Here is a 27701-nt window from a genome sequence, read left to right as displayed (position 1 = left end):
CAGGAGAGACCTGGACAGAGACACACGAGCTGCAGCGTGAATGCTGATCCCTTCAGGGTGTCCTGGGCTTTGCAGCTCACCCAGTCCCTTCAACACAGGTGTTGCCTCACTAAGTCTCATAACCGTCCTCTCAGGTAGCTATTGTTATTATCTCCAGTTACAAGTGAAGAACTGAAACTCAGAGCTCCTGTCTCCAATTTAGGGGTCTTGCTACTAACCTCACCGTTGAACAGACACAAACCTAAGTCAGGAGACCAGGCAGGATCCAGACGCGTATGTGAGCGGGTGACGCTGGTGGGCAGTGGGGTAGAGACTGGAGAGCAGGCTCTGCTCAGTGCCTTCTGATCCTTGCCTGGTGGGAATGCAGCCTCAGGATTACAGGATCTTTGGATTTTTCCGGAGAAGCTGGAAATCTGCATTTTTAAAATGTGAAATTTCCCATTTTTTAATGTTGGCAACTAATTTTATTTAGTTTAAACTGTCTAGCAGGCTTCTCTGGTGGCGCAGTGGTTAAGAATCCGCCTGCCAATGAAGGGGACGTGGGTTCGAGCCCTGGTTTGGGAAGATCCCACATGCTGAGGAGCAACGAAGTCCGTATGCCACAACTACTGAGCCTGCGCTCTAGAGCCCGTGCTCCACAACAAGAGAAGAAGCCACCGCAATGAGAAGCCCACAACAAAGAGTAGCCCCCACTCGCCACAACTAGAGAAAGCCTGCGAGCAGCAACAAAGACCCAACGTGGCCAAAAACAAATAAATAAATTAATTATTTTTTAAAAAGTCTAGTGGGCTATACAAAACACATTCTTGGGCTGGACTTGACTCAGGCTGCCAATTTGCAGACTTGGGCCAGCACACTGCCTTTAAGATGCCAATAAGGCTGGGATAAGCCCCATCCTCCTTAATTGAATTAAAATGTTCAAATGCCCCGGGTAGGTCATACACATGTAAGTCAACACAAACCAGTGAGTGAGGAATTATTTACTGAATGCCTGTATGTCAGACTTAGTTTTAGGGATACAGGATGTATCTCAAGAAAAACAGAAAAAACACCAAACTCATGGAGTTATAGTCTAATTGGGAGACATATGATAAAGATAAATTTGTGAAATTTAGTATGTGTTAATAACAACTGCTAAGGAGAAGAAGAAGGCAGAAAAGGGACTTACGAAGTTTTGTGCAGGTATTTCAGTTTCAGGCAGGGTGGCCAGAGACAGCCACTGAGAAGGTGAAATGTGATAAAGACTTGAAGTTGAGAGGCGAGGGAGTTATGTAGATATCTGCAGGGAGAACAGGCAGAAAGAGGGAATAACACGTACAAAGGCCCTGAGGCCTAAGGAGAGTACCAGAGTGGTTGAGAAACAGGAAGGGAGCAAGAGTGGCCGGGAGAGGGGTGAATAGTAGTATTAGAGGTGAGAGAGGTAAGAGGAGTGAGGAGGAGAAAGCCGAAGTACCTAGGGCTTTGGGTCTCACTTGGAGTGAGACTGGAAGCCATTGGAGTGACAGGGTCATTCTTGCTGCAGTGTTGAGGATCGGTTGAAGGGAAGCAAAGAATGAAGCAGAAAGAGCTTTTAAAAGGCTAGTGTGGGGCTTCCCTGGTGGCGCAGTGGTTAGGAATCCGTCTGCCAATGCGGGGGACACGGGTTCGTGCCCCGGTCTGGGAAGATCCCACATGCCGCGGAGCGGCTAGGCCTGTGAGCCACAACTACTGAGCCTGCGCGTCTGGAGCCTGTGCTCCGCAACGGGAGAGGCCGTGACAGTGAGAGGCCCGCGCACCGCGATGAAGAGTGGCCCCCGCTTGCCACAACTAGCGAAAGCCCTCACACAGAAACGAAGACCCAACACAGCCAAAAATAAATAAATAAATAAATAAATTTAAAAGGCTAGTGTGATAATCCGGGTAAGGAGATCATGGTGGCTGGGGTCACAGAGCTGGCTGTGAGGGTAGTGAGAAGTGATCAGATTCTGGACATATTTTGTGGGTAAGCCCAGTGGTGTGCTAGTAAAGGCTGAACAACCAGCTCTTGCAGGGTGGTGGCTGATTTCCATTCCTAACAGGTACAGAGCGGTGTGTGAGAGCACCAGGCCTGGAGCCCTCCAAGGGGCAGGAAGGGTGTCAACCCCACTCTTGCTGGATTCAACAGGGGCCTGGAGGCAGAGTTACGCTTCCAGGTCCATTCTTCCCCACCAGCTTGGTTATCCAACTGCTTTTGTGGGATCTTGGGTACCCCTGCCCATGGGGCAATGAAGAATTGTAAGACACAGATCTTCTATGGCTGGTAGCTGTGTGGCTTTTGACAGGTTATTTAATCTGAGTCTCAGTTTTTTTGTATTTAAAGTGGGGATAAAAATGACAATGAGGCAATACATTAAGGTTCTTAACATATTGCCTGGCACATAGTAGCCATTTAATGTGTGAAAATTATTATTATTATTAATATGACAAGACTAAAACAAGGGGAAAAAATGAAAGATTAATTTAGGGTAAGATATAATTAAGGATATTTTTAGGTGGTATAGACCAGATCAGCCTTCAATCTTGGAAGCAAGTAGGGCCAAGAAAAGGGGAAAAATAAAATTGGAGTTAATGCATCATTCATGCATTACATAAATATGTATAAGGGGCCTACTCTGTATCTTTTTCCCCCCTTCATAGTACAACCACCATTTGTGATATACTTAGATTTATTTATGCGTTTATTTTTTTTTCCAGCTCTATTGAGGTATGATTGACAAATAAAAATTATATATATTTGGGTTACACAATGTGATTTTTTTGCGGTTATTTTCTGTATCTCCTGCTAGACTGAGCTCTCCAGGAGGGCAGGGACCGTGTCTGTTTTGTTCACAGCTGTGTTCTCAGAGCCTAATATAGTGCCAACCACATAGTCGGTGCTCAATAAGCATTTGTGGGATGAATGCCAGGCCTGGGCAGGGTGCTGTGATACACTGTAAGACTTCATAGAGCATTTCATCTCAAGGGGAAGCTGGAATAACTTAAATAATTCTCTGAGGGCAGTTTTGAGATCTTTGTGAGAGCAGAAGGTATCAGGCAAGGGGCCTGAAATGAGGAGAGAGGGACAAGGCAGTGGAGGAAGATGACAGGCACATGAGCACTGATAGGAAGGCAGCAGGGGCACCAGAGATGGGCTGGGGTGGAAGGAGCAGGAGAAAGGGCCCAACGCTGGGCTTAGAAGCCAGGAGTGGGGCCAGGAGGATGAGGGTGAAGCTTGCAAGAGGGAGGCTGAAAAGGGAGTGGCCTGGAGCCACCTCCGCCCCAACCCACCAGGGGCTTGGGTGGAGGGAAGGGACCCAGCTCTGGGTCACAGGGACCGGGTGGAGTCGAGGCAGCCTGGAGCTGCACGGAAGGGTTGGGAGAGTCCTGGCAGAGCTGCAGGGCTCAGAGGCGCCTGGGGCTCAGTGAGGGCCTGGTGCAGAGGAGAGTGCTGCTGGAGCGGAGCGGCCAGGATGATTTAATCCCACGGCAATGTGACGGCTAATGAATTTCATATCCCCTCCCTGAGCTCAGCCACAAGAGGAGCCCAAGGCTGGGGGAGAGAGGAAGAAGCTGGGAGCAGGATGGGAGAATAAAGTGAGCAGCCTGAAGATGAGGAAATGGAGGGATGGGTGAAGGGGAGGGAGGACCAGAGGAGAAAGGAGGGGGAGAGAAGAGTGGGAGGGAGGAGCAGGGTCTCCTGACAACAAGAATCAGTGTGACAACCTCATGGACCAAATGACCCATATCACACCCTTGTACCTCCACGGGTGGTGACCATCATAAATCAGGTTCATAAATGCCAGTCTGATGGGGTGACACAGCCTCTTTCTGGGAGAACACGTAGTCTAAGGGCAGAGCCACGTTATAAGAAGAACATAGCTGGCTCCCCTCTGAGCCCGTCCTTGCCTTCCTCCTTCTGCGCCCTCCTCCCCACACCTCCCCATCTCCCCTCTTTCTCCCTCTCCCCAGAACAAATGGCAAGGAGGGTGGCTGCCTGTCCAGAGAGCTACTGCATTCAGAAGGAGCAGACAGACGAGTAATGTTCATGATATAATAGCCCTAATGACAATGCCACCGTTTACCCAGCACCTGTCTCCAGAACCCAAGGCTCTCTTCAAATCCAAGTTCTGCTTAAGGCAGGAGGGGGCTTCTCTGTCCTCCAATAAGGATCTGAATATAAAAAAGGAACCTGAATTCCAGCATGAGAGAGGCAAGGTAGACTGAAGGAAGAACTTCCTCACAAGGTCATTTAAGCTTAAAGTGCTAGGCTAATGAAGACTGGGGGTATGAAGGCAAGGTGGGGTGGAAAGCCTTCATTTCTGGGGGTATCTAGTGAAAGCAGAGCCACCACTATCCCAGACTGCCTCCTCCCAACTCACCACACCACTTTGCTAACGCCAGAGCCTCTCATTGAGCCCTGGCCCATGGAGCAGACATTCGGGGCTGCCAGCCACCTTCCAAAACATGTTTTGCCTCTTTGCCTTCATTCTGTGGCTTGGCTCAACTGGGCCTGAAAATTCCCCACACCTGGGGTAGGCCAAGATGGGATGCTCCACCATTAACATCACTGTTTCCAGCCTGAATGCCCTGCTCTGTCCTCAGAACAGCCTTATGGGATGGGACAGCAGGTCTTCAGTCTCCAAAAGCAGCGAGGGGCAGCTTCCAGGGCCACATGGGGGGAGGGGCATCCAGAGGCCGTGGTTCAGAGTCTCTGGGGTCTTGCTGCACAGCCCCTAGTGCCACCCCCAGAGTGCCTCCCAAGAAAGAGCATCTACGGTGGTCTTCTAAGACCTGGCTGGAGCGGCCCCATCAGCTCACTGCCAAGAGGTGACTGGATCGAAGGGGCATCATTTGTGCCCAGTAAATTTCTTCCCAGATTGCAGCCCTCGGCCCAGAGCTCCCTTGGCTAAATCCTCTGTCTATGGCCGCCAAGACCAGTGTAAACACTACAAAGGAAACACAGTGTCTCTTGGCAAGGACACTTCATAACAAAGCTCGGGATTCTTCCATGATGCTGCTTCATGAGCTACGACCATAAAAAGTATTTATCCTTTACTGTGAATCTTTGGGTTCAGACAGTCGTTATGGGTCTTGTTGCCCTGATTGTCCTGTCTGTGTGTGTATTGCCCATTTTAGACTGAGAGTCCATGGAACACTTCAAATAAGCCCTAAGTTCCCCTGCTACCCTCCCTGGGCACTGACTGGGGAGGGAGAACAAGGATGAAGCCAATCATGGCTCCTCTTCCCCACACCATCAGCTGGGAGAATCCCTTCTCACACTGCTCTTGGGAAATGCCAATGCCAGTCTGATGGGGAGACGCAGCCTCTGTCAGGGGCAGAACCACACCATGTGAAGAAAAGACAAAGGAGATCCAAGAACAAACCACAGGCACGCAAGTGTGAACAGAAGGCAGGGTGAATGTAGGAACAGAGAGGTTCCAGGGATCTGCTCGGGTGGGCCGCCCTCCCTTCCGGAAGGGTGCTTTGACACAATTTCCAGGGCAGGATAGTGGCTCCACTCTGGAGAAGCAAGCTGGGGCCCACAGACAGCTACCAAAGGGCGTTCTCTCTCTCCCTCTGCTTCAGCCTACAGAGGGAGAACCCCTGGAGGCAACAGAAGCCTCAGGCAGTGGGTGGGAGCACATGCACACAGTGCTGTGACATCCTACAGTAGCACTTCTGAACACTGCAGGCTGAGAGGAGAAAACTGGAGCTGAGAACATTGGCTTCCGTCTTTGCCTCTGTCTGGATCCTTTCCCTCTGGTGGCGCCGGAATCAGGAGGGAGTTAAGGGTGGGCAGCCACGTGGCTCAGCCCCTGAGCCCTGTGATCTGGCTCTGAGTGAGGCCAGGGGTGTGCACGGGAGGTAGGTGGAGGGGCGCCAGGAGGCAAGAGGGAGATGGGGCACCGTTCCCTGAGCTGCAGGCCAACCAGTCATTTTTCCAGACTGGGCAAGCAGAGCAGAACACAAGAAAAATAAAAAGAAAGGAGGCTGATGCTCATGGGGATAATGAGAGGAGTGGGCGAGCATTGTGTCAGCTGCTGGAAAAGAGATAACAGCTCTGTTATCTCAGTAAAAGCCACAGACCAGGTCTTGGGAGACCAGGGTTCCAACGCAGCCTGACACCGGGAGTAGTGTGGGTAGGAGTCGAGTCATATCATGTTTTATTAACTAACACCGCCCCCCACACTCCCAAACACACATAACTCACTGTGGATTACCATTCGCTCAGCAAGCATTATCAGTATAGTGTAGCATGGACCCTAGAGCCAGGCTGCCTGGGTTCAAATCCTGACTTTGACACTTAGAGACTATATAATACTCTGTAAAATGGGGATAATAATAATAGTACCTAGTCCTGTGGTTGTTATGAGGATTAAATGAGCTAATGCACTGTAAAGTACATGCATGGCACATAGTAAACTCTTGGAAATGTTAGCTATTCTGACCATTATTAGTCCTCTGCCAGGTCCTTTGCCAGGAGCTGGGTTTCTGCCTTGGAGACCCTCCGATCATACATAGGAGGTACAAGCAGTAACTGCACGGTGCGGTAAGTGCAGTAAGAGAGCTGTGGCCCAGGGGAGCACGGACAAGAGCAAGCTCACTCTGCCTGTGGAAATCAGGGAGAGCTTCATACAGGAGATAATATTTGATTTGGGTCCTGCAGGGTGAATAGGAGTTCCCCAAATGACGAATAAGGAAAGAAGGACATCTGAACCTAGATTGGGCAAAAGCTTAGAGACATGAAAACCTGGGATACATGACCTCAGGAATCTGGCTCTCAAGTTCTGTAGGAATTATAGAAGGAAATGAGAATGGCAGGAAAGCCAGGTCAGACTGCAGGGCCTCGTGTCATGTTAAGGCATTTGAATTTTGTTCTGTAAAAACCTGAGACTCACTATAGAATTTTAAGCAAGGGGATCGCATGATCAAGTTTGTGTTTTGGGAAATAACACACTTGTGGGTCATGGAAAATAGATTAGAAATTGAGAAGCCTGCAGAAAAACACACACAGGAGGATTTTGCAATGGCTTGGGCAAACACAAAGGAGGAGAAAGTATTTTAGTGCTTCTGGACTGGCTGCCAGATTACACTGAGGCCAGGGTGCAGGGTACTGACACCTACTGTGTGTCAGAACTGTGCCAGGTCCCAGGGCTCCAAGTAAGAATCAGATTTGACACAGGCCACTGGGGAGTTTGTAGAGCAGGCAGAGAGGAGAACAGAGGAGGGCAGGGAAGTGGCACAGGTCCTGGGCTGGACACACACTAGGGGGCCGCTGGAACACATGGACAGAGTGCTTGTGGCTACCCATGGGGTTGGAGAGGAAAGTGCTGTCAGGAGATCATCCTAGAGGATGCAACAGCTGGCGGACAGAAGGGTCAGAGAACAAAGATGTGGAGATGTGAAATAGCCTGGAGGATTCTGGTTGTTATGAGACAGTCACATGGTTAGGGTCTAGAGTTTGAGAAATGGGGCTGAAGAAGTAAGGAGGAGTCAGAGCTCAGCCAAAGGTGTGGATCCCAATCTCTCACGGTGGCAGCCTTTAAAAATACAGATCTAGGGCTTCCCTGGTGGCGCAGTGGTTAAGAATCCGCCTGGCAATGCAGGGGACACAGGTTCAATCCCTGGTCTGGGAAGATCCCACAGGCCCGGAGCAACTGGGCCCGTGAGCCACAACTACTGAGCCTGCACGTCTGGAGCCTGTGCTCCGCAACAAGAGAGGCCGCGACAGTGAGAGGCCCACGCACCGCGATGAAGAGTGGCCCCTGCTTGCCACAACTAGAGAAAGCCCTCGCACAGAAACGAAGACCCAACACAGCCAAAAAAAAAAAAAAAAAAATACACATCTATTTGAATCAGCATCTCTAAGTGGTGGAGTGGGCGGGGCGGGGGGTGGGCTCAGGCATTTTTAAGAGCTCTCTGGTGAATCTGACCTGCACCATAGGCTAAGAACCATGGTTATGGGGACAGGGAGTCACTGAAAGGTGACCTGGTCAGATCCACGCCTTAGGAAGATCCAGGTGGAAGGTGGAGGGCAGAGGGAGGGGTGAGGCAGGGACACTCGTTCAGGAGCCCCAGTAGTGGTGTAGTACCATGGCAGGTGAGGGGGGAAGGTGCCAAAGCCATTAAGGAAATAGAACTGACAGAACTTGAGGAGTCCATACGGTTGGTGGGGGAGAAAGAGAGGAGTTGAGAGTAACTCTGTATTTTAGGGATGAGAAACTGAGGCCTGGATCAGTGGTTCTCAACAGTTTTGAGTGTGAGGATTTCTTTTCAACATAAAAAAAAAAATGTGATGATAGTTAAACTTGCATTAATAGAAAATACCTAAGGACACCAACTACATGGATTTCTAAAATGATCTCTAGATCATTTTAAAGATCTTGCGTTTTATTCATCACAACAGCATAGATATATACATGAACAAGAACATTGGAAGCAGAACAACCTGGATTCCAATCTTATCTCTACCATTACTAGACGTGTGACCTTGGGCACATGAACTATCTGTGCCTCCGTCCCTCACCTGTCCGATGGGTGTTTCAGCAGTACCGCATCATGGAGTTGTACTAGGATTGAAGTGTTGTTCATGTAGAGGGCTGAGAAGAAGGCTTGAGGTATAGTAAACTTCAATGAGCTTTAGCTATTACTATAACTTTTATTCAGGTTAAAGATGATGCTTGGTGCACATGTGGATGTGAGGATGCCCAAGGTCATGTGTGGTGGTCCCAGGTTGGCCTGAGTTGCTCCTGCCCTCCTGAACTTTGCAACATGGGGCATAATTAACTACATATGCCCACGTGTCATCATCACATGGAGGCAGTGTGACTCTGCCTATGTAAGGCAGTGTCATTACCCAATATTCCATTGCATGGAGCAGGATGCCATCGGTGACTTATCAGAATTATATCTGGAACTTGGATATTAGATCTAGGTGTTGTGACTTGCAAAAGGCAATTTTTACAACCTAAATATTAAGTTAGACTGGAGTTCCAGGATGATGTAATTGGAGGGTGGAAGAGGCATCCCAGAACCTTGGAGGACCTCACCTTGGAAGGCAAAATGCCATTACCACTCCCCTGAGCCTGGCTTCTCGAGGACCTGAGGAACTCTGGAAGCAATGCTGACTGAACAGCCCCCTGACCAGTGTTGTCTGGTCATGCCAGCTGATGGTGTAGCAGGACTGATCAGCTGGCCCACAAATTGACAACCTCTAGACAGGATCATGAACAATGAGCAGGAAGGGACTTCAGGGTCCTCCAGTACAACTGCACTCCCTGAGTGGCTGCAGACACGGTTCATTTCTCCCCTCCCTGTCTTTCCCCCTCCCTTTGGTTGACAACCAGAGCCCTTGGGGGTTTCTGAGTATACATGCAGTGTCTTGGCCAGAAGTAAAGAGGATAAGGAAGCTTCTTCCCCGAGAAGAAATGGTCCCTGGTTGGGGCCAGACCAGGGGAGAATGTGGGGTCTGGGGGACCAGAGCCCCTGGCAGAGTACCAGGAGCCAGCATGTCTCCAGAAAGGAAATGACAGCTTTGCAGAAGGTTTCTGGCCTCGGTACACAGCCTTAGAAAGTGTCAGAGGGCTTCTAGGCCAGAGAGGCCCCCCAGGATGAAGGGCATGTCCTGCAGCGCTGGAGGTGAAACGTTAACTGCCTCAGCAGCTGGACAACCCCGAGGGGAGGGACACCCAGGACTGAGGTGGAGTTTTCCACTGTCCCAGTGACAAGAGTGCTCAGATTCAGAAACTAAGTTAAATTATAGAAGCAAGTTTAAATTATAAAATAATTTAACTACTTATTCAGTAGACTGCAATTGATACCTGCCACACACAGATGGGAAAACTGAGGCTCAGGAGGGGCAAATGAGTAGCCCAAGGCCACCTGGTTAGCATGGAAAGGAGGCAGAGCCAGAACTGGACCCAAGTTCGTGAGACTCCAAGCCCAGCACTGCTTACCTTAAAAATGGGTCAGGAGGTGGCAACAAGCCCAAATGTCCATCAGGAGGGGCTGCTCAGACAGATATGGGGCAGAGAGTGAGAGAGAGCCTTTTGCACCAATATGGAGTGATCATCAAGATATCCTACTGAGTAAAAATAAAAGTGCATAGTTGCTTGAACCTACTGCTTGTATGTGCATTAAGTTAAATCTGGTAGCACGCAAGAAACTGGTATGCTGATTGTGTCCTGAAGGAAACTGGGTTACGGGGAAACAGGCAGGGGGAGAAGACTTTTCCCTGGTGCAATCTTTTGTACCTTTTGGACTTTGAATCAAGAGAAGGTATTAGCTTTTCATATTTTTACAATAATAACATTTTTAAAAAAGAGATCGACAGAGAATGTCCTTGTTCAACCCTCTTAAATGTGATGAAACAGACTCCTACTGAGCACCCAGGCTGTGCCAACCCTCAGGTGGGTGCTGCGGGTTATACCACGATGGGCAGGAATGCTGCCTCACCCACCAGGAGCCACTCACCCCAGGCGACCCAGACCCCCCAGTCTGGCTGAGGGGTGCGCTACCACAGGACTCCCACAGCTCCTCCCTCTTGCGCATTTGCCCGGACCCCCAGCCACCCGAGGCTGTGAGCCTCAGTTTGTGAGGGGTGAGGGTCTGACCCAGATCCAGCCCCTGTGGGCCTGATGACCACGGGGCAGTTGAGCCCAAACTGCTCAGGGCCACACCTCTCCTTCCTGGCAGAGTCTCCAGACAGGGCAGTGGGGAGGTGGGGAGCCTGAGCCGCCTCCCTGTGGAAAGGATCATAGACAATCGTGCCCTTTCTTCTCTTGCGTTAAGCACTCACTGCTTGTAATCAAGCAGCAGTTACTGTGCAGATCAAATACGCAGTGAGCCCCCGAGATGGGATTTCAACCTGGGTGGGAAGTGTGAGCAGGTCCTGACTCTCTGGAAATGTAGCTGTAGTCCACCACATTGGAGAGCCACCTCGCCACTGCCTTGCCTTCCCTGCACTTTTCTGTCCCCACATTCCGCCCCCTCGCTCCATCCTAGGAGTGGGCAACTGCAGCAGCAACCCAAGTATCTTGACTTCCCACCACTTTTCCCAGCCTTCACCTCATATTGTCCTTGATGCACCAAAAAGAGATAAATACCTCCCTTGGGGTGAAGCTACACCAATTGGTGCCCCCGAGACTCCAGGAAGGGAAGCTCTTTCTGGAGGAGACACCTCTTTATGGAGGAGGCTAAGGGTCCGGCTATTTGAAGCCAGTGAATCCCAAAATGCTTCCAATGAAGCAGCTCTCCAGGGACCTGATGATAGAAAAAGTAAACATCATCAAATTTTCTAAATAATCAGCTGAGGTGGCAGGAAGTTTTGATGGGCTGCTATTTAACACTTAGCTACAAGTGTGTTGCAGTTTTTTAACTGAGGAGAATTGTTAGAGGTAATGGTCTTACTTGAATGGGTCTTCTGGGATGACATGGACAGGGGACATTTGGGTTTCTTCATGTACTTTGTGTGATGACGATACAGCCTTCAACTCTCTCCTGAGTGTGATATACATGGAGAAGCTGAAAGAAGACACTGACGTTGTTCACACCGACCACTGTCAGACCTTACCACTTCAGGTCTTACATAAAATCTTTATTCTGCCTTCCCTTTGCAGTGTGATCCCAGGCCAGACTTTTCCCTCTCTGGTCCTCAGAGCATCCTGGCAGCCAAACCAAGGCTGTCTCTTGTGCTAACTCACACACAGCAAGACTCCATTCCCTTAGCAACCTCCTAGACAAGGTGACCCAGGGAAGGATTGTCACTGCTCAGAGGACACATCCCACACCCCTCACATTTGGGAATGTAACAGCAGGGGAGTGAGGGGCATTAGAAGCAAGGCAATTGTTAGGAGGAGGAATGAAAGAGTCTGGCGCTTTTCGTTCCTTTTCCTCTGTTAATTTGGCCTGTTTTCCAAACATGGGTCAAACAGTCTCCCTCCCAGAAGCAGCAGCAGCAGAAGGAAATGTTATTAAAAACGGGTCCGTTAGTGGGCATGGTGTGTGGATGAAGTCTTTGGGAGTTTTGGCTGCTAAATAAAGACTTTATTGTTGTCATTCCTCCTTTCCCAAGCTCCCTCCCTCTCTTCTCTCCTCCCTTCCTTCTCCCCTCCCTCTCTCCCCTCCCTTCCTCACTCCTCCCCTCCCTCCTTACAATTTGCCCGGCCCTCCCCCAACCTAACCTCCCCACCCCAATAGGATCCGGTGGAAGAAAAGCCAGGCAAACACAAGCAGGCACACACCACTGGGAGATCAGAACTTCTAGCTGGCTCTCTGCTGCCACAGCTCCACCAAAGGGCGGGGGGAAACGGAGGGAGCCTTGCCGACTAAACCCAGAGCTGAGAGGAGAGGCAGGTGGTGCAGGTAAGTCCAGTCTGGAGATGGGGAGGAAGGCTCCTGCCTCCAGCCGGTTTCTTCCTGCTCCATCCAAGCTAGTTTATTGATCTAGTCTGTATCCTCTCCTTCCTTCCTTCCTCCCTCCCTCCCTCCCTCCCTCCCTTCCTTCCTTCCATCCTTCTTTCCTTCTTTCCACCAAATTTTTCTCCTTTCAAAGGAGCTCAAATTAGTCTTCCTCATTTCTTCTCCACCCTCTTCCTCCTCTGCATCATTCTGTACCCATGTATTTGCTTGTTGCAAAAGCTAAACTTTCTTGGTACAGACGTTTGTTGTAGCACAGAGTTATGCTGCACACAGTATTTCTACAGATCAAGTTCCCATAGAAACCCTACTCTAGAATCCATTTCTCTGCACCTTTCACGTTTTGTCACACACTGTCACAGGCACACACACGTGTCACACAGAGGCTGCATTCTCACTCCACATGCACACCCACGAATACACACACAATATGAAGGCATCCTGTCCATTCACCTTCACTCTTCTGCATTTGACATGCAGGGCTAGAGCACATAAGGATGAGACACTGGCAGGGACACACACAGGCACACGCACACACACTGCATCTTGTCTCCTGCCCTCTCACACGCCTCCCCAACTGTAAGAGAAAAGAGAAAGTGTGTTTCCCCACTGAGATGGCAGAGCCAAAAGAAATCATGTGTCCTGAGTCCAGGCGGAGTAGGAAGGGGCTGAACAACAGCAGGAGCTGGAAGGATTTCTTCGTTCTTTAGAACTTAATTGAGCGGGAGAGAGAAAAGCAGGTTTCCAACCTGCACGGTGTCTTCCCAGTAGCTCTGACTTTGGAGGTACTAATTCCCAGCTCTGGGGGCAATTCATTTCTTTTTTCTGCAGGCAGCTAGATAAGATTTCTCTTTAAAGCCACTTCAAAATTATCCCACATTGGTAAGGGGTCCCTGTGGGAGAGGAAAAAAGAGTAGTTCCTTAATCAGTCAGGGGGGGGGAAACTGAAGTGGCCAACTGAATGGGGCTTGTTTCCGAATAGGATGGTCCCTCTCCATCTCCCCGACTCATTCCTCTTCGACGACACAGAGTGCTGTCCCAAAGCACGCAGGGCATGGGCTAGAGCAGGGTCTCCAAATATGGTTGATCTTCCAAATCCTCTGAGTGCAGGGGAGGGGGAGAAGGGTGCTTACTAAAAGTATAGATGTCTGGACCCCTTGCTCCAGACCCACTGGATCAAGACCCAGGAATCTATTGTTGTCTTAGGACTTGAGGGTCATCTAGGGCTTGAGAACCTGAACCAGGGGCCTGAAGGAGACCTGTGTGGAATTGATGAGCCCAGGATTCTGGCAGTTAGCTGCGCAGGAGGGCTGTGTGGCTTCCTGGACCAGGACCGTCTGGTGGAGGAGCTCCAGAGCGTCCCAACTGGGCCACCCTCTTTTGCAGAGTAGAAGCAAGCACCTGAGGGAACAGGGAAGACCTCCTGTGAGCTTTCACCCTCCCTTCTCCTTGTAAGCACTGACAGGTATGTCGTGGGGGAACATTCCAGAAAGAAAGTTCCCCCAAGATAGCTCCAAAGAGTTTATGTTTCCTCTTACCTGCTAACCTGCCTGCCCTGGGCCCCCAGGGGCATGCGTGGGGCTCCTCTCCATCCCTTCTAGATACCCCCCGCTCCCCTGTCCAACAGCTGTCTGTTCTGATGGGCTCACACAGAGGATGGGCTGAACACTCCCCCTTCGCCTTCCTGGGGGAGGGGGCGGCAGCCCTATTTATTGGGCCTGTGGGAGAAGCTGGAAGGGGCAGAAAGGTGCAACAGGTTGGGATGGGAAGTCATGGGTCACAGTGGGACTCCACAGCCTGCTGAGGACAGGAGAGTGCACCGTCCCTGGTCAGCATCCCCTCACCTGCTTCAGAAAGGCTAGGGGTGGGGGTTACTGAATTGGAGGAACAGAGTAAACGTTCCCTGAATGGCCAGGGGCATCTGTGTTCTCTCTAATTTGTTGGTTCTGAGACCCAAGTGTGGTCTCACAGGCCCCAAAGAGGAGGAAATTTCTCTGTGTAGGAGAGCTGGGGAAAATCCATGTGCCCACCTGCAAGGATCAGCCTTTCGATGGAGGGCAGGGCTGTCCTCTGGCCAAGCTGAAGGGAAAGAGACCCCATCACTTTGAAATAATGTCAATAATAGCTTAACATTCACTGAGCACTCACTTTTCACACATTTCCTCACTTAACCTTCAAAATGATCTGATAAGAAGGTGTTAGTATGCCCATTTTACAGATGAGGAAACTGAAGCTTAGTAGAGGTAAGAGATTTCTCAAGAGTACCCAGCTAAACAGCTGAAGAGTTGCAGGGTTGAGACCCACATCTACAAGCACCCAGTGCATCAGACAGATTCTTGTATGCTTTTTTTCAGGGCTTGGAGATGTTAGGGGATGGAGGCAGAGAGAAGGATATGGTGAGGTGACAGGCTGTCAGAGGACTAGAGCCATTCTCACCCTTGTTTCTTCCCCAGGCCCTTGGAATGGAAAACTTGCTCTTCTGGACTAGTGGCCTGAGGCCAAAAAAAACATTGTGTTTATACTTTGCCTGGTGGTAGACACTGGGGAGACAGATTGTCTCTCCATAATAGTGTTATATTGATTTTTAGCACTTTCTGATCTGCAGCACATTTTAAAGTTGCTTATCACACTTACTTCTGAAAACAACTGGATGAGGAAGATAGGGATAGGGAAGATTTCGTTATCTCCATTTTACAGATAAGGAAACTGAGGCAAGAACAGGGTCACGTCGCTAGGTCGAGGTAGACGGGTTGTGACCCCACGTCCCCTGTCTAATATGCACCGTGATGCGCTCCCTGACTCTGCCCCCAATCAGGCTCACCCTTACTCTGATTTCACTCCCCAGGAAACGGACAGTGCATCAGTGATGTGCTGAATTTATCATGCCTCCATGTTAACCTTTTCCTTACCTCAGGACCCCACAAGCCCTACTTGGAGGCCTTGGAAGAGTCTCAGGCAGCCTGGCTGGGCCTGCCTTACTCCTCTGCTAATAGCTGATCAGAGACCACCTGATTCACCTAGCTTCCAACTCTCTTCTGGGCTTCAGGAAGAGATAAAGGGAACAGGATGGCTTTCAGAAGTCTGAGTTTAGGACAGAAGGAAGGGAACAAAGAAAGGGGGTCATCCCAATGTCCATGGGTGTGTCCAGGGGCAGCCCCATCCTCCACGGTAGGGTCACTGGCTGTGTTAAGCCATGGAGGCTCAGGGGTGACAAGCTAGATGGGAAATCTGACAAGAAAGAAGAACACCGGGAAGTAGTGTGGAGTCATCCTTCTTTAAAAGGGGGAGACACACCCAACCTCACTCCCAGCCCAGCCCCAATCCTAGACTCTCTCCATACAAAGCCAATTACCCGTAAACTTGCCCTAATGACTTGGCAAACCCATGTGGACCTCAACCCCGCCCCCGCCCCCAGTCCTGAGGCTAAACATTGCAAGGGTCCTGGGAGTTTGAACCTTAAATGAATGAATTTATGAGCTAAGCAGGGACAGGGCTATCTCACTTTAAAAATCAGAGTCTCTCAGACTTCCCTGGTGGTCCAGAGGTTGAGACTCTGTGCTCCCAGTGCAGAGGGCATGGGCTCGATCCCTGGTTGGGGAACTAAGATCCCGCATGCCGCACAGCACGGCCTAAAAAAAAAAAAAAATAGGTCAGAGTCTCTCTAGAGAATATGCTCTTTTATAAACAAATAAATGAATAAACGAAACCACTGCCATCTGTAGAGATTTTATGCTCTACAACACACCTCAATGTGTGTGATTTCATTTGATCCTTGCACAGTTGAGGAGCCTGGGGCCTGAGGAAGAGGGTCAGAGCCAGGATTCAAGCCCAAATCTCTAATACTTGGAACTGAAATTTGAATTTAAAACTCTCTTAGAAAATGTTCTTAGGGCTTCCCTGGTGGCACAGTGGTTAAGAATCCACCTGCCAATGCAGGGGACACGGGTTCAAGCCCTGGTCCGGGAAGATCCCATATGCCGCGGAGCAACTAAGCCCGTGAGCCACAACTACTGAGCCTGCGCTCTAGAGCCTGCGAGCCACAACTACTGAGCCCGTGCACCACAACTACTGAAGCCCGCGTGCCTAGAGCCCGTGCTCCACAACAAGAGAAGCCACCGCAATGAGAAGCCCGCACACCGCACCAAAGAGCAGCCCCCGCTCACCACAACTAGAGAAAGCCCGCGCGCAGCAACGAGGACCCAACGCAGCCAAAAGATAAATAAATAAATTTATTAAAAAGAAAAAAAGAAAATGTTCTTAAATGAGAGAGTGAATTTTGGGTCGGTCAAAGCAATTGCTTTCCCCCCACAAACGAGCAGCTTTTTGAGAACGGATGCTGGTGAACAGGCTGCAGGAGGTCAGTGGTTACAGGTGGTCCACATGCGTTCACAGAGCAAGCAGTGAGCACAGCCCAGCAGAAAGCTGGGAGGCGTGCTTGCAAAGGCATACGAAATTTAAAACTCACACACACTTACGACCCAGCCTAAGGCACTGTTATGACTGGACAGAAGGTTCTGGAAGACAGGAGCATAAGAAGGTGTGACTCTGGGCTTTGTGAGGAAGACTATGGCTCCCCTTGGAGTCCAAGGACCTCCAGTCTGTCACAGATTCTGGTTTGGAGACTTAGACTCTGGGGGCTGCCCAGGCTCCAGCAGGACGGGGCACTGCCTGATGAGAAAAGCCTTAGAAATGAGCACTATTTCCTAAAGAAGGAAGTGCATGCGCATGCGAACACACACACACACACACACACACACACACACACACACAGAATGGTTCAGCCACAGGGCTAAGAGAAGGGGAATTGAACAGATCCAGTTTCTCCACGGAACAGCCCCCCAGGAGCTTCTCCTTGGGAACCGCCTCTCAGCTTTGAGAGGAGCTTGGCCAGCCCCAGACGTCTAGAGTGTAGAAGGGTCAGAGGATCCATGGGAAGATAAGAGAAGTTCCCAAAAGGTCTGGCATAGGAGGTGGGGAAGGAGTGGGAGGCAGGCCTGCCAGGTGGAGCTGTGACTAACCTGTGATCCTGTCACCCCTGACAATGATGCCAAGTGCTGCCCAGGCCCTGAGCCACCAAGAAACACCCCTGAGTGAGGGCCAGCTGCCTGAGTCACAGGGCCTCACAGAGCAGGCTTCCACTCTGGACGAGCTTTACTTGCTTCCCTCAGGGCCCAGCACCAGGTAGATGCTCTTGGTGACGAAGGCAATGAAGGGAAAGAGGGCCCAGCCAGCCTGGGAAGCCTCCCCAGGGCAGGGCTTCTCACACCACGAGAGAGCTCTTGCTTATTGTCAGGTTTCTGGGCGATCAGGAAATAAAAAACGCCAAAGCAAAAAAATTCAAGGTCACAAAAATTGGGGCTCTTAAAAATGTTTGATTTTAGTACACTAATGTTTTAACCACATGTTTAAAATCTATGTGCAACATGGTTGTGCTATTTTCAAGAAAATTACAGGACTTGTAACATATTAATTCATGGTTCACCAGTTACAAGTGGTGTGGGGTCCAGCAACAAGACTCAAGTTTAGTTTTACAATGAATGTCTTTTCTTCTCAGTCCTTTTGGTGTATCCCCAAGACTGTTACATACTCAACTGGAGATAAAGCCAAGAATCTAACTGCAAGGTCCTTTGTGACGGGAGGCCCAGGGGACATGGTACTCCGGGACCCCTTGGAGAGGTCTGCCTGGGAAGAGACCACCTTAGAGGGAGGTGAAGAAGCAACAGAAGCTGCAGGGCAGTCTCCTCCCTCCTCCTTCCTCATCTGTCTTCCTTCCTTCTTCCTCTCCTTCCTTCCCATACTCAGTATCCTCTATGAGGACTCACTCATGCACACAGACGACAGGGGAGCGTGCGTTTGCTTATGTGTGTGGTACGGGGAGAGGAGTGGTGTGTGTGTGAGAGTGTGCAGGCTGGGTGTCCAGGGGGTATGTGTGAAAGGTGTGGGGAGACGCCCTCTGCGCCTCCAGGGTGAGCTCTGCCCTCTTTCCTGTTTCTTGTCGCATTCCTCCCGAGCATCGGACTCAGGACTAAGTAGCTGGTGAGGGGCTTCTATCGTCTTCCTTTGAGCAAAGCCAGCAGGGAGCCGGCACTGGGTCACACAAGGAAAGATGTGGGCTCCAAGGAAAGAGAGGGGAAGCCTGGAACAGAGGCTTCACAGGGTCCAGATGCAGCTGGGGATACACTCCAGCCCACTCTCTCACAGGGCACCCCAAGAAACCTGCATCTCCAATGTGCCCCAGACCCCAGGAAGGAGAGGGACAGACCACCACAACTGTGAAGCAGCAGCAAGGAGGGCCATTGGAAGCAACGTGGAAACAGAGACCCTGGAGGGAGACCAGAGGGGCTGTCACAGGGATGATGGCCCTGGGAGGGGAAAGTACAGGTAACCCAGCCAGGCCAGGGGAGCAAGTCTATGGGAGAAGCCAATTTCCATCTGCAGACTTGGGTCTACTGCAATTTCCCCAGCTTAATTCAACTCAAACTACATGGCCCTGTCTGAGGTGTCATCAGGACCAAGGGGAAGGGCAACCCGAAAACATCCTTTAGCAACCTATTCCACTATGTCTCTGAGGCAGGAAGTTCTTCTTTATATCCCACCTCAATCCCACCAACTCCAATGGATATGGAAAGCAGCAATACCAGGTCAGAAGAAATGACCCCCACAGCTTTTTTTTTAATTGAAGTATAGTTGATGTACAATATTATATAAGTTACAGGTGTACAATACAGTGATGCACAGTTTTTAAAGGTTATACTCCATTTATAGTTATTATAAAATATTGGCTATATTCTGCGTGTTGTACAATATATCCTAGTTTATTTTATACATGATAGTTTATAGCTTTTAATCCCCTACCCCTGTATTGCCCCTTCCTGCCTCTCTCCCCCCACTAGTAACCACTAGTTTGTTCTATATACCTATGAGTCTGCTTCCTTTTTGTTATATTCACTAGTTTCCTGTATCCCCCATAGCTTTCAGTTCCTTCCTTGTTTACTTCCCCAGGAGCCTCCACATCTGGGGAGAAATTCTTGGTGTGTATCCTGCTGGCAAAGACCAGCATTCTCTGAGCTGAGCACTGCGGGTGAGGGGCGATCAGGGGCAGACACAAGGGTATCTGCAGCACTTCCTTCCCAAGAGCTCTGTGAGCCCATGGAGACCTGGGGTTTTGTCCTGGGTCTGCTGTTACATAGCTTCCTGGCCTTCACAAGCTACTTCTTTCCTCCAGTACTCAATTTTTATAAATAGTCAAGTCTGGACTTGATTGGTGGATTTCAAAACATTTTTAGCAATGCAACTTTTTTTTCAAATGAATGCTTTGGCTAAACCTCAATATACATAACAGATTAAAAAACACAGAGCTGCTCAGGTTGGCACAGGGGTGGGTTGGGGGTACCCCAGGGCCATCCCCTTGGTCTCCCTCTCTCAGGAGGACTCCACAGAAATGGGGGCACAGTTTGAAAACCACCGAGTTATGGGATCCATAAGGACCCGGCAGATGTAACACCCCAGGACTCTATGGCTCACATATTCTAACATCCCTCCTATAAGGGGAATATAAGTGGAGGGATGATTTTCTCATGATGCAAATGGGGAGACCGCGGGCTAGAGAGGTTAAGGGTCTTCTCCAGGAAACCCCGGGACTCCTGATTCACAGCCCAATGTGCTTTCTGCCAAGATGGCTCACACTCTCCAGAGCAAGCTTAACACATTCAGCAGCTAGTCCTCTGGAAGAGGGATCCAGACCCTCCAGCCCTTGTTACTTTCTCACCTGCTGGATACAGGCAAACAAGGAGATGCTTCCACAGGTCCCTCCCACAGCTGCCCCTGGAGCCCATCCTGACCAACTCTAGCTGCAAAGACATGTCCTCTCATTACTGAGGCCCAGCAGGCTGATGACTTCCTGTATTCCTCCCCACAGGGGCGTCACCTGGATCATGAGGTCATCCCTCTGCTGGCTCCTCCCACTTCTCCTCATCTTGGCCTCAGAGGCCCAAGGCCAGCCAACAAGACGACCAAGACCCAGACCAAGGCCCCAGCCCAGACCCAGACTCAGGCCCACACCCAGCTTTCCTCAGCCCGATGAGCCATCGGAGCCTACAGACCTGCCTCCTCCCCTCCCACCAGGCCCTCCATCTATCTTTCCTGACTGTCCCCGGGAGTGCTATTGCCCCCCTGATTTCCCATCTGCCCTCTACTGTGACAGCCGCAATCTTCGAAAGGTCCCTCTCATCCCGTCCCGCATCCATTACCTCTATCTCCAGAACAACTTCATAACTGAGCTCCCAGTGGAGTCCTTCAAGAATGCCACGGACCTGAGGTGGATCAATCTGGACAACAACCGAATTCGCAAGGTGGACCAGAAAGTGCTAGAGAAACTACCCAGCCTGGTGTTCCTCTACATGGAAAAGAACCACCTTGAAGAGGTGCCCTCGGCTCTGCCCCAGAACTTGGAGCAGCTGAGGCTAAGCCAGAACCATATCTCCAGAATCCCACCCGGCGTCTTCAGCAAGCTGGAGAAACTGCTGCTCCTGGATCTCCAACACAACAGGCTAAGCGACGGCGTCTTCAAGCCCGACACCTTCCAGGGCCTTAAAAGCCTCATGCAGCTCAACCTGGCCCACAACATCTTGAGAAAGATGCCACCCAAGATCCCCGTGGCCATTCACCAGCTCTACCTGGACAGCAACAAAATTGAGACCATCCCCAGTGGATACTTCAAGGGCTTCCCCAACCTGGCCTTCATTCGCCTCAACTACAACAAGCTCTCAGACAGGGGCCTCCCCAAGAACTCCTTTAACATCTCCAACCTACTCGTGCTCCACCTGTCGCACAACAAGATCAGCAACGTGCCCGCCATCAACAACAAGCTGGAGCACCTGTACCTCAACAACAACAGCATCGAGAGTGAGTGGGGGCAGGGCTGGGGTGCAGCCACTGGGAGGGAAGCTGGAGTCTCTTCTGCCTCAACACTTTCTCATGAGCCTCATGGCGGGGTGGGTGCAAAAAGCACCCAGTGTGGCCCTGGTCTTCAAACCTTGGTCTTTCCACTTACTATCTATGTGACCTTAAAAGGATATCTGACCTCTCTGGGAAGTTTCCTCATTTGTAAAATGAGAATGGCACAAAGTTGACATGAAGATTTAATAGTTTAATATGGATAAAGTGAGAATACCATGCTTGGAGGGTAATAGCTTTTCTCCCTCCACCCCTTCCCATCAGCCCCAGCTCTTTTGCCCTCCAGATCTATAGGTAAGGTAGACATGGAATATAGCCCTGGACATTCTCCTAAAAGCAGAATGGTGACATTTAAATGTTGACTCTGAAATGTCCTGGGCCTGTCCACTGCAGAAACTGGCAGCTGTGAGGAAAGAGGCTTCTTCCCAAGCCTAAGCCTAGGTTTTAAGGAGTCTGTAAAAAGCATACACAGAGAGGCAACTATATACTCAGAGTATACAACCGGTAAAAATGTGCAGCCAGAAGAACATGTCCGTATGCAGGTGCTTTCTGAATCTATCTGGAAGGCTGGAAGATTTAGTCATATAAGATAGTACACTTAAGGCAGAATTTGCCTAAGCTACATTTACGGGGTCCCGGGATTGGGATAAAAAAATCGCAGGCCAGAAAAGAGGCTCGAAGTCACAGTTTTACTTCAATCAAAAATGTCAGGTCTGAGTAGAGCAACAGCAGACAGTTTGAAAACAAAAGAGAGAATATTATCTGGTCCGTGGACAAAATCAGGCTACATTCACACAAGGAACGCAGCAGCTGCGCAGATAAAGGACACCACGAGGAAAGAGAAGCACTCCTAAAATAATATTAGTAATCCTTAGTTTTCAAGCCAAAGGATGAGAGGAGGATTTTTGAATTTCTATAATAGTGAAACAAGCAGGTGGGAGAACAGGCTTATTCACTCATCTGAGATAATTACACAAAGGTAGGGGAAGGCTTCTAAAAATCTTGTAAGAAACAAATTCAGGAAAAGGGAAAACTACTGTCTAATTTTACCCTGCAGGTAGCAAACTAATGGAACACATTACCCCCAGGAGGCTGGATAGGCCACAAATCTAGACAGAAAGGATACCTTGATTAATACATGGCTGACAAGTTTCTACCACATTGTGGAAGAACAGGCTGCAGGGGGGGGGTGGGTAGGGGAGTATATTATCCAGCCTTCTGAGGTTGAAGACAGAAAGATCACACCCACTCTCACCATTTCAGATTTGAGGACTAAGCATCAGGGTGGTAAAGTCCAAAGTCACAAAGGTCATAGGAAGAAAATCCATCTATGTCAGGGCTCTTTCTGCTACTCCAATGTTGAAGAGAGAAGAAAGGGGAGAGAGGGAAGACGAGGAAGAGGAAGAAGGAGATGAAGAGCAACCACAACAACAACCCACAGAAGATAAAACAAGCAAGGCTTAGGGAGAATAAAAAGCTCCATTTAGAAGATGACATACCTCATGTCATCTAATAAGAGGTGAAGGAGAAAATGGAAACTCATTTTCCATTTGAAAGCCTACCACAATTTGGCCATAACTTACCTTTCCAGCTTACTTTCCCCAGAATCGGTAATCAACTTCAGAATCAACAGATTCATCGTGTCCTAGGGCCCCATGCCCTTCCCAGGCCCCCTTTCCTCTTCCTGTCATCCCTATTTCAGCTAATGTAACCACCTCCTGCTCATCATCATGCCTCACATCCTGTTCACAGGAAAACCTCCAGAGTAATCCATCCACCTGCTGGCTTCAGATCTTGCTTCCCCCTATTGTTTCTCCACACTGTAGCCAAATTCATCTTTCTATAGTATAAACCTGATCATAGGACCCTTCCAGGTTTAACACTCCAGGACACTATGGTTCATATATCCCACCATCCACCTCATAGCAACAGTCCTGCTCAGTGCCATTCCTCAGACTGGAAATCAAAGACCCCATCCTTAGTGAAATATTTGAAAGCCTACCATAACTGGTGGCCACAACTTACCTCTCCAGTTTAGTCTTCCTAGTATATCACATTGTACTATTTACTGGTCCCAAACTCTGTCATGAGCTTTTTGGCCTCCACAATATCATTCAAATAGGTCACAGCATCAGAACACCATCCCCAGGTCTCTACCTGCTGTAATCCTATCTTTGAAGGTTCAGCTGAAAGTTTACTTCCTCTATGACTCTTCTGAGTAAATTTTCCATAACAATTGTTGATCAATTCCAACTTAATTTGTTTCACAAATGGGTAAACGGAGCCTGGAGGTTAGGGTCGACTCATTCATGGTCACACGTTCCCAAGAACTGGTCAGCCAGTTCCAGAGAGGAAAACTCTAGAGTCCTTGTCCCTGTCTACCCTCTTCTTCCTCTTTGTCTTTGCCTCCAGCCCCGTCAGGCCTGACCCCCTGCCCATCTCTCCTGCTGACTTCTCCCCTTTTTCTCCATAGAAATCAATGGGACCCAGATTTGCCCCAACAATCTAGTTGCCTTCCACGACTTCTCCTCGGATCTGGAGAATGTGCCACACCTCCGCTACCTGCGGCTGGATGGAAACTACCTGAAGCCGCCCATCCCACTGGACCTCATGATGTGCTTCCGCCTGCTGCAATCTGTGGTCATCTAGGCCTTATCCTGCCCCTGGAGCTCCTCTGGCCACACTTGAATACAGTGGCCCAGGTGCCTGTGCCCACCATTTGTTTTCTCTGTCTCCTTTTCTTGCTCTCAGCTTTGCCTTTCTTATCCCACCCTCCTGATGCAAGGACAAGCCACGTACTCTGCTGCCCCTGCAGCTTCTAGAGCAAGACTTCCAAAGGCTTGATTTGGTCCACCCAGCTCAAAGACATCCACTGCACATCCAAACTTCTGGACCCAGAAGCACAGAGGTGTGTCTAAAGACTTCATATTCTCTTCTCTCTCCTCCCCCCCTCATCACTCCTGGGTAAGTCTGGGCTATGAACCGACATCTGGATCTTGTCCTGGCCAAAGCAAGCAGAAGATGGTCAGGGGCAGCCTAGAGGTGAGGTTTGGGAAGTCCTGCTGGAAACTCCTCCATGGTGGGCAGCTCTGGCCCAAAGAGGCTAAGAAACCCGTGTCTCCCTGGCTGAGGATCCCATCTTCCAAAACTGCTACTCCACCACCCCATTCACTGGCACTAGACAGCGCACCAGCTCTGTGCCAGCCCGTGTTCTCTGGAAAGGAAGTGCAAGGGAATAGCTGAGGGAGGGCAGAGGGTCAGAGATTCACACAAGGGCCTGCATCCGGCTGTCTCTTCATAGGGATGAGATGGGGCCCTCCTTCTCAGAACACAGCCTCCTGGCTGGTCCTCTCTGTTCCAAGAGTAAGAGCAGGGAGGAACAATCCAGGAGAAGAATGGCTCAAAAAACTAGGAATCAGCTGGTGGGAGAGGGGTGGGAGTCAGAGACCCAGGATGGGCCCGTGTGGGTGCAGATGGATCCTGCTGCCCCCTTGGCCACTCTGGATAAGAGGCCTGATGCCCTGGGGAACACAGCGCCCACAGTGGAGTGTACACAGCCACCAACCCCGCCCCGCCATCTGTTCTCTATCAGTGAGGATGGCCCAATTCTTTCCACTCCCGGGAAGCAGTTCCTGAGAAACTGCTCAAGAAGGGGTGGAGCACCTGGAAATCTCCCAGAAGCCTCTTCCACTTGCGCAGATTGGCCTCCCCTTCTAAGACAGACACAGCAGTGACACCTGGTGGCTGGTGCTTGCCACAGCTGGCTCCCACGTTCCTGCTCATCTCTCTGGTGTGATTTTCCAAGATCAAGGAGTTGGCCTCAGGTTCCAACTTGGAGAGCCATGGGCGATGTGCATGGTCTCTCTCTCCTCTGGGGTCTAAAGGGCACAAAGGTACAGAGGCCCCAAGGTGGGGGATCTGATTCCCATCATGAGTGAACACAAGTGGGAACCTTCAGGAAACCAGTTGAGGATACAGTTTGTTCCGATCTGCTCTCTTACCTTATGGGTCCCCTCTGCTCTCAGCTTTCATGTGGTACACCAAGGAGGTGGATAAGATACCCCTCCAAGGACCCTCTGGCGCTCATGTTCCTGTATGCAGCTCCATCCTTTAGACCATGTTCTAATGCAGGACAAGTCCTAAATATTATCCCTTTCCCTTGCAATAATTTATTCCCTGTATGGACTGTCCTTCCCCCAGAGTTCCCACCCCACCCTGTCTGGCCCAGGTGAGCAGTGTGACAGGCCTCTAAGGGAAGCCTGGGTTCCACAGGGCTGACTCAACCTCATCTTCCCCTTAACTCCCTCTAGGGGATGCTGCCCCTCTACAGCCTCTGAGTGTATGTTGGTGGGGGTGGGGACATATGTCGTAGAAATGAGCAGGATACAGTGCCCACTCCCAAGTTAGGTTGAAAAAAGTTACAGCGATGTTTAAGAAATTGGATTAAACTAGGTCCCTAACTTCAAGAAATTCCCATTATACTCTTATTTTTCCCTTTTGCTAATTTACAGAAAATGGGCCCATTTCATTACAGCCTCCTTCCCCCATGCTCGCATACAACTGCTTCATTCCTCGAGGCTGCAGCTGGTTTCTTCGAGGCTGCAGCTGGTTTCTCCAAGGTTCCTGCTTAGAGTCAAGATATCATTGTGGCTGTAAGCAACCTGGTGCTATGGCCTGGATAAGCCCCTTCTGCACCTTATTCCCACCTTGCGCCCTCAGCCCCTCTGATGAGGCCCTCAGGGGAGCATAGCTCCTGGGGCTCCCCGGGGAGGAGGGGTCATTCCCCAGCTCCTGCCAACCTGAAGTGTTTTGTTTCAGCAGCAACAAAATCACCATCATCCTATTGCCACATCTAGAATATTGCTGCTTCCTCCATTGCTCCCTGTATCTGTAAACCAGAGGAAATTAAATTGGCTTTACAGCACCACCCTCCCACATACAATGTGCTGTTTTCCCTCGGGCTTAAGGAAGCCCCCTCCTCCATATACAGGTTAATTCTCTCAGTGCTGCTGACATATGCACATACAGGTGTGTAAGTAGGTGTGTATGTATGTGTACTCTGTACATATATCTATTCTTTCTTGAAGACCATATTAACTTTGTGCAACAACTTTGACATTCCAGCACGCTTCACAGCAGAGAAAATAAAGTGATATGAAAAATATCCTGCTTGAAATTGACAATGTAAACAGATGAGAATAGTACCTTAAAGTCACTTTGCCACCCCTCTCCCCCTGCCTCCCACCTTCCTTGCTCTGAGAAGACTGGTGGAGAAAGGATCCTATCCTTAAGAAGCTCTAGGAAAATTATTCCAAAAGTTTTTCTGGTGAATTTCCCCCAAACTCACAATTGTTACAAAAATAATCCCTAAAGTCAGACAAGAAATTTGACAGCTACATTTGAAGCCCAAATCTCCAAGTTCTTTTTAACCCACAGATACCAAATTGTTGAGGTCTCCCAAATGCTCTGTACTGAAAGACAGAAAACAGACACCACTCCTGACCAGGAAAAGATAACAGACTAGTTGAGGACAGGTAGTGTAAGATACACAAAACAGTGGCAGAGGTGTATCAAGGGCAGTGAGCAAAGGGCCAGCCACATCATCTGGAATGGTCTACATGCTATGCAGATGTTCACAGAAGGGCAAAAACAGGGTACCCTGGAATCTCTCTTCAGGTGGAAGGTTTGTTCCAGAACCAACCCTGTGATCCTCCCGGACTACACCATCTTCTTTCGAATGAAAACTGCCAGATGCTGTCCCACCCCTCCCACCCTGCCCCCTAAATTCCTGCTTCAGTTCAATTCAGCAAGTTTTCAGCATATATCAACCATGTGCAAGGTTCCCAGCTAAGAATTCAAGGATAAGTAATATATACCCCATGCCACTGAGGAATTCATACAGGAAAACATCCATGAATTAGTAATTGCATGTCTTAAGTGTTTGCAATAATGTTGGGTACAGAAAGCATAGTGGAGAGGGCCTCTACTTCTGCCTGGGAGAAACCAGAATGGCTCCTATCATTTGAGCTGGATCTTAAGGTTTGAATCAGATTTTGCCAGGTGGGAGAAGGAGGAAAAAGCACATAAACAGGAAAGAAGGGAAGCAGCATGAGAAAAAGATTGGGAGACATGGAGTCTACCCTGTATGAGGTGTGTGTGTGTGTGTGTGTGTGTGTGTGTGCCTGAGAGAGGAAGAGAAATGAGTTCCAGTCATGGAGTTATGTAGCTACAAGCCCTCAGCAGGGAATATACCCTTGCTGTCCAAAAAGCAGGAGGGTTCCTGAAACTTCCACCCCTGCCTCTCTCTCTGCCCACGAACAGGGAAGCAACAG

At 49.8% G+C, this 27701-nt stretch overlaps 1 protein-coding gene and 1 long non-coding RNA gene across 2 annotated transcripts in view; both read left to right on the top strand.

Annotated features, from left to right (window-relative positions):
* The window catches only part of LOC309631101, a 148561-nt gene that overhangs the window by 95188 nt on the left and 25672 nt on the right, over nucleotides 1-27701 (top strand). The gene's annotated exons all lie outside the window — the stretch shown is intronic.
* On the top strand, nucleotides 12181-26532 carry PRELP (proline and arginine rich end leucine rich repeat protein). Its single transcript, XM_082396906.1, has 3 exons — nucleotides 12181-12360; nucleotides 20333-21318; nucleotides 23843-26532. The coding sequence occupies exons 2-3, from the start codon at nucleotides 20349-20351 to the stop codon at nucleotides 24016-24018; spliced, it is 1146 nt and encodes a 381-aa protein (XP_082253032.1). The 5' UTR covers nucleotides 12181-12360; nucleotides 20333-20348; the 3' UTR covers nucleotides 24019-26532.

The sequence above is a fragment of the Balaenoptera borealis genome, assembly GCF_965194805.1.
Source record: "Balaenoptera borealis genome assembly, chromosome: 1".
Classification (NCBI taxonomy): Eukaryota; Metazoa; Chordata; class Mammalia; order Artiodactyla; family Balaenopteridae; genus Balaenoptera; species Balaenoptera borealis.
Note: the sequence above shows the minus strand (reverse complement) of the source record. Positions and strands in the feature narration are given on the sequence as shown.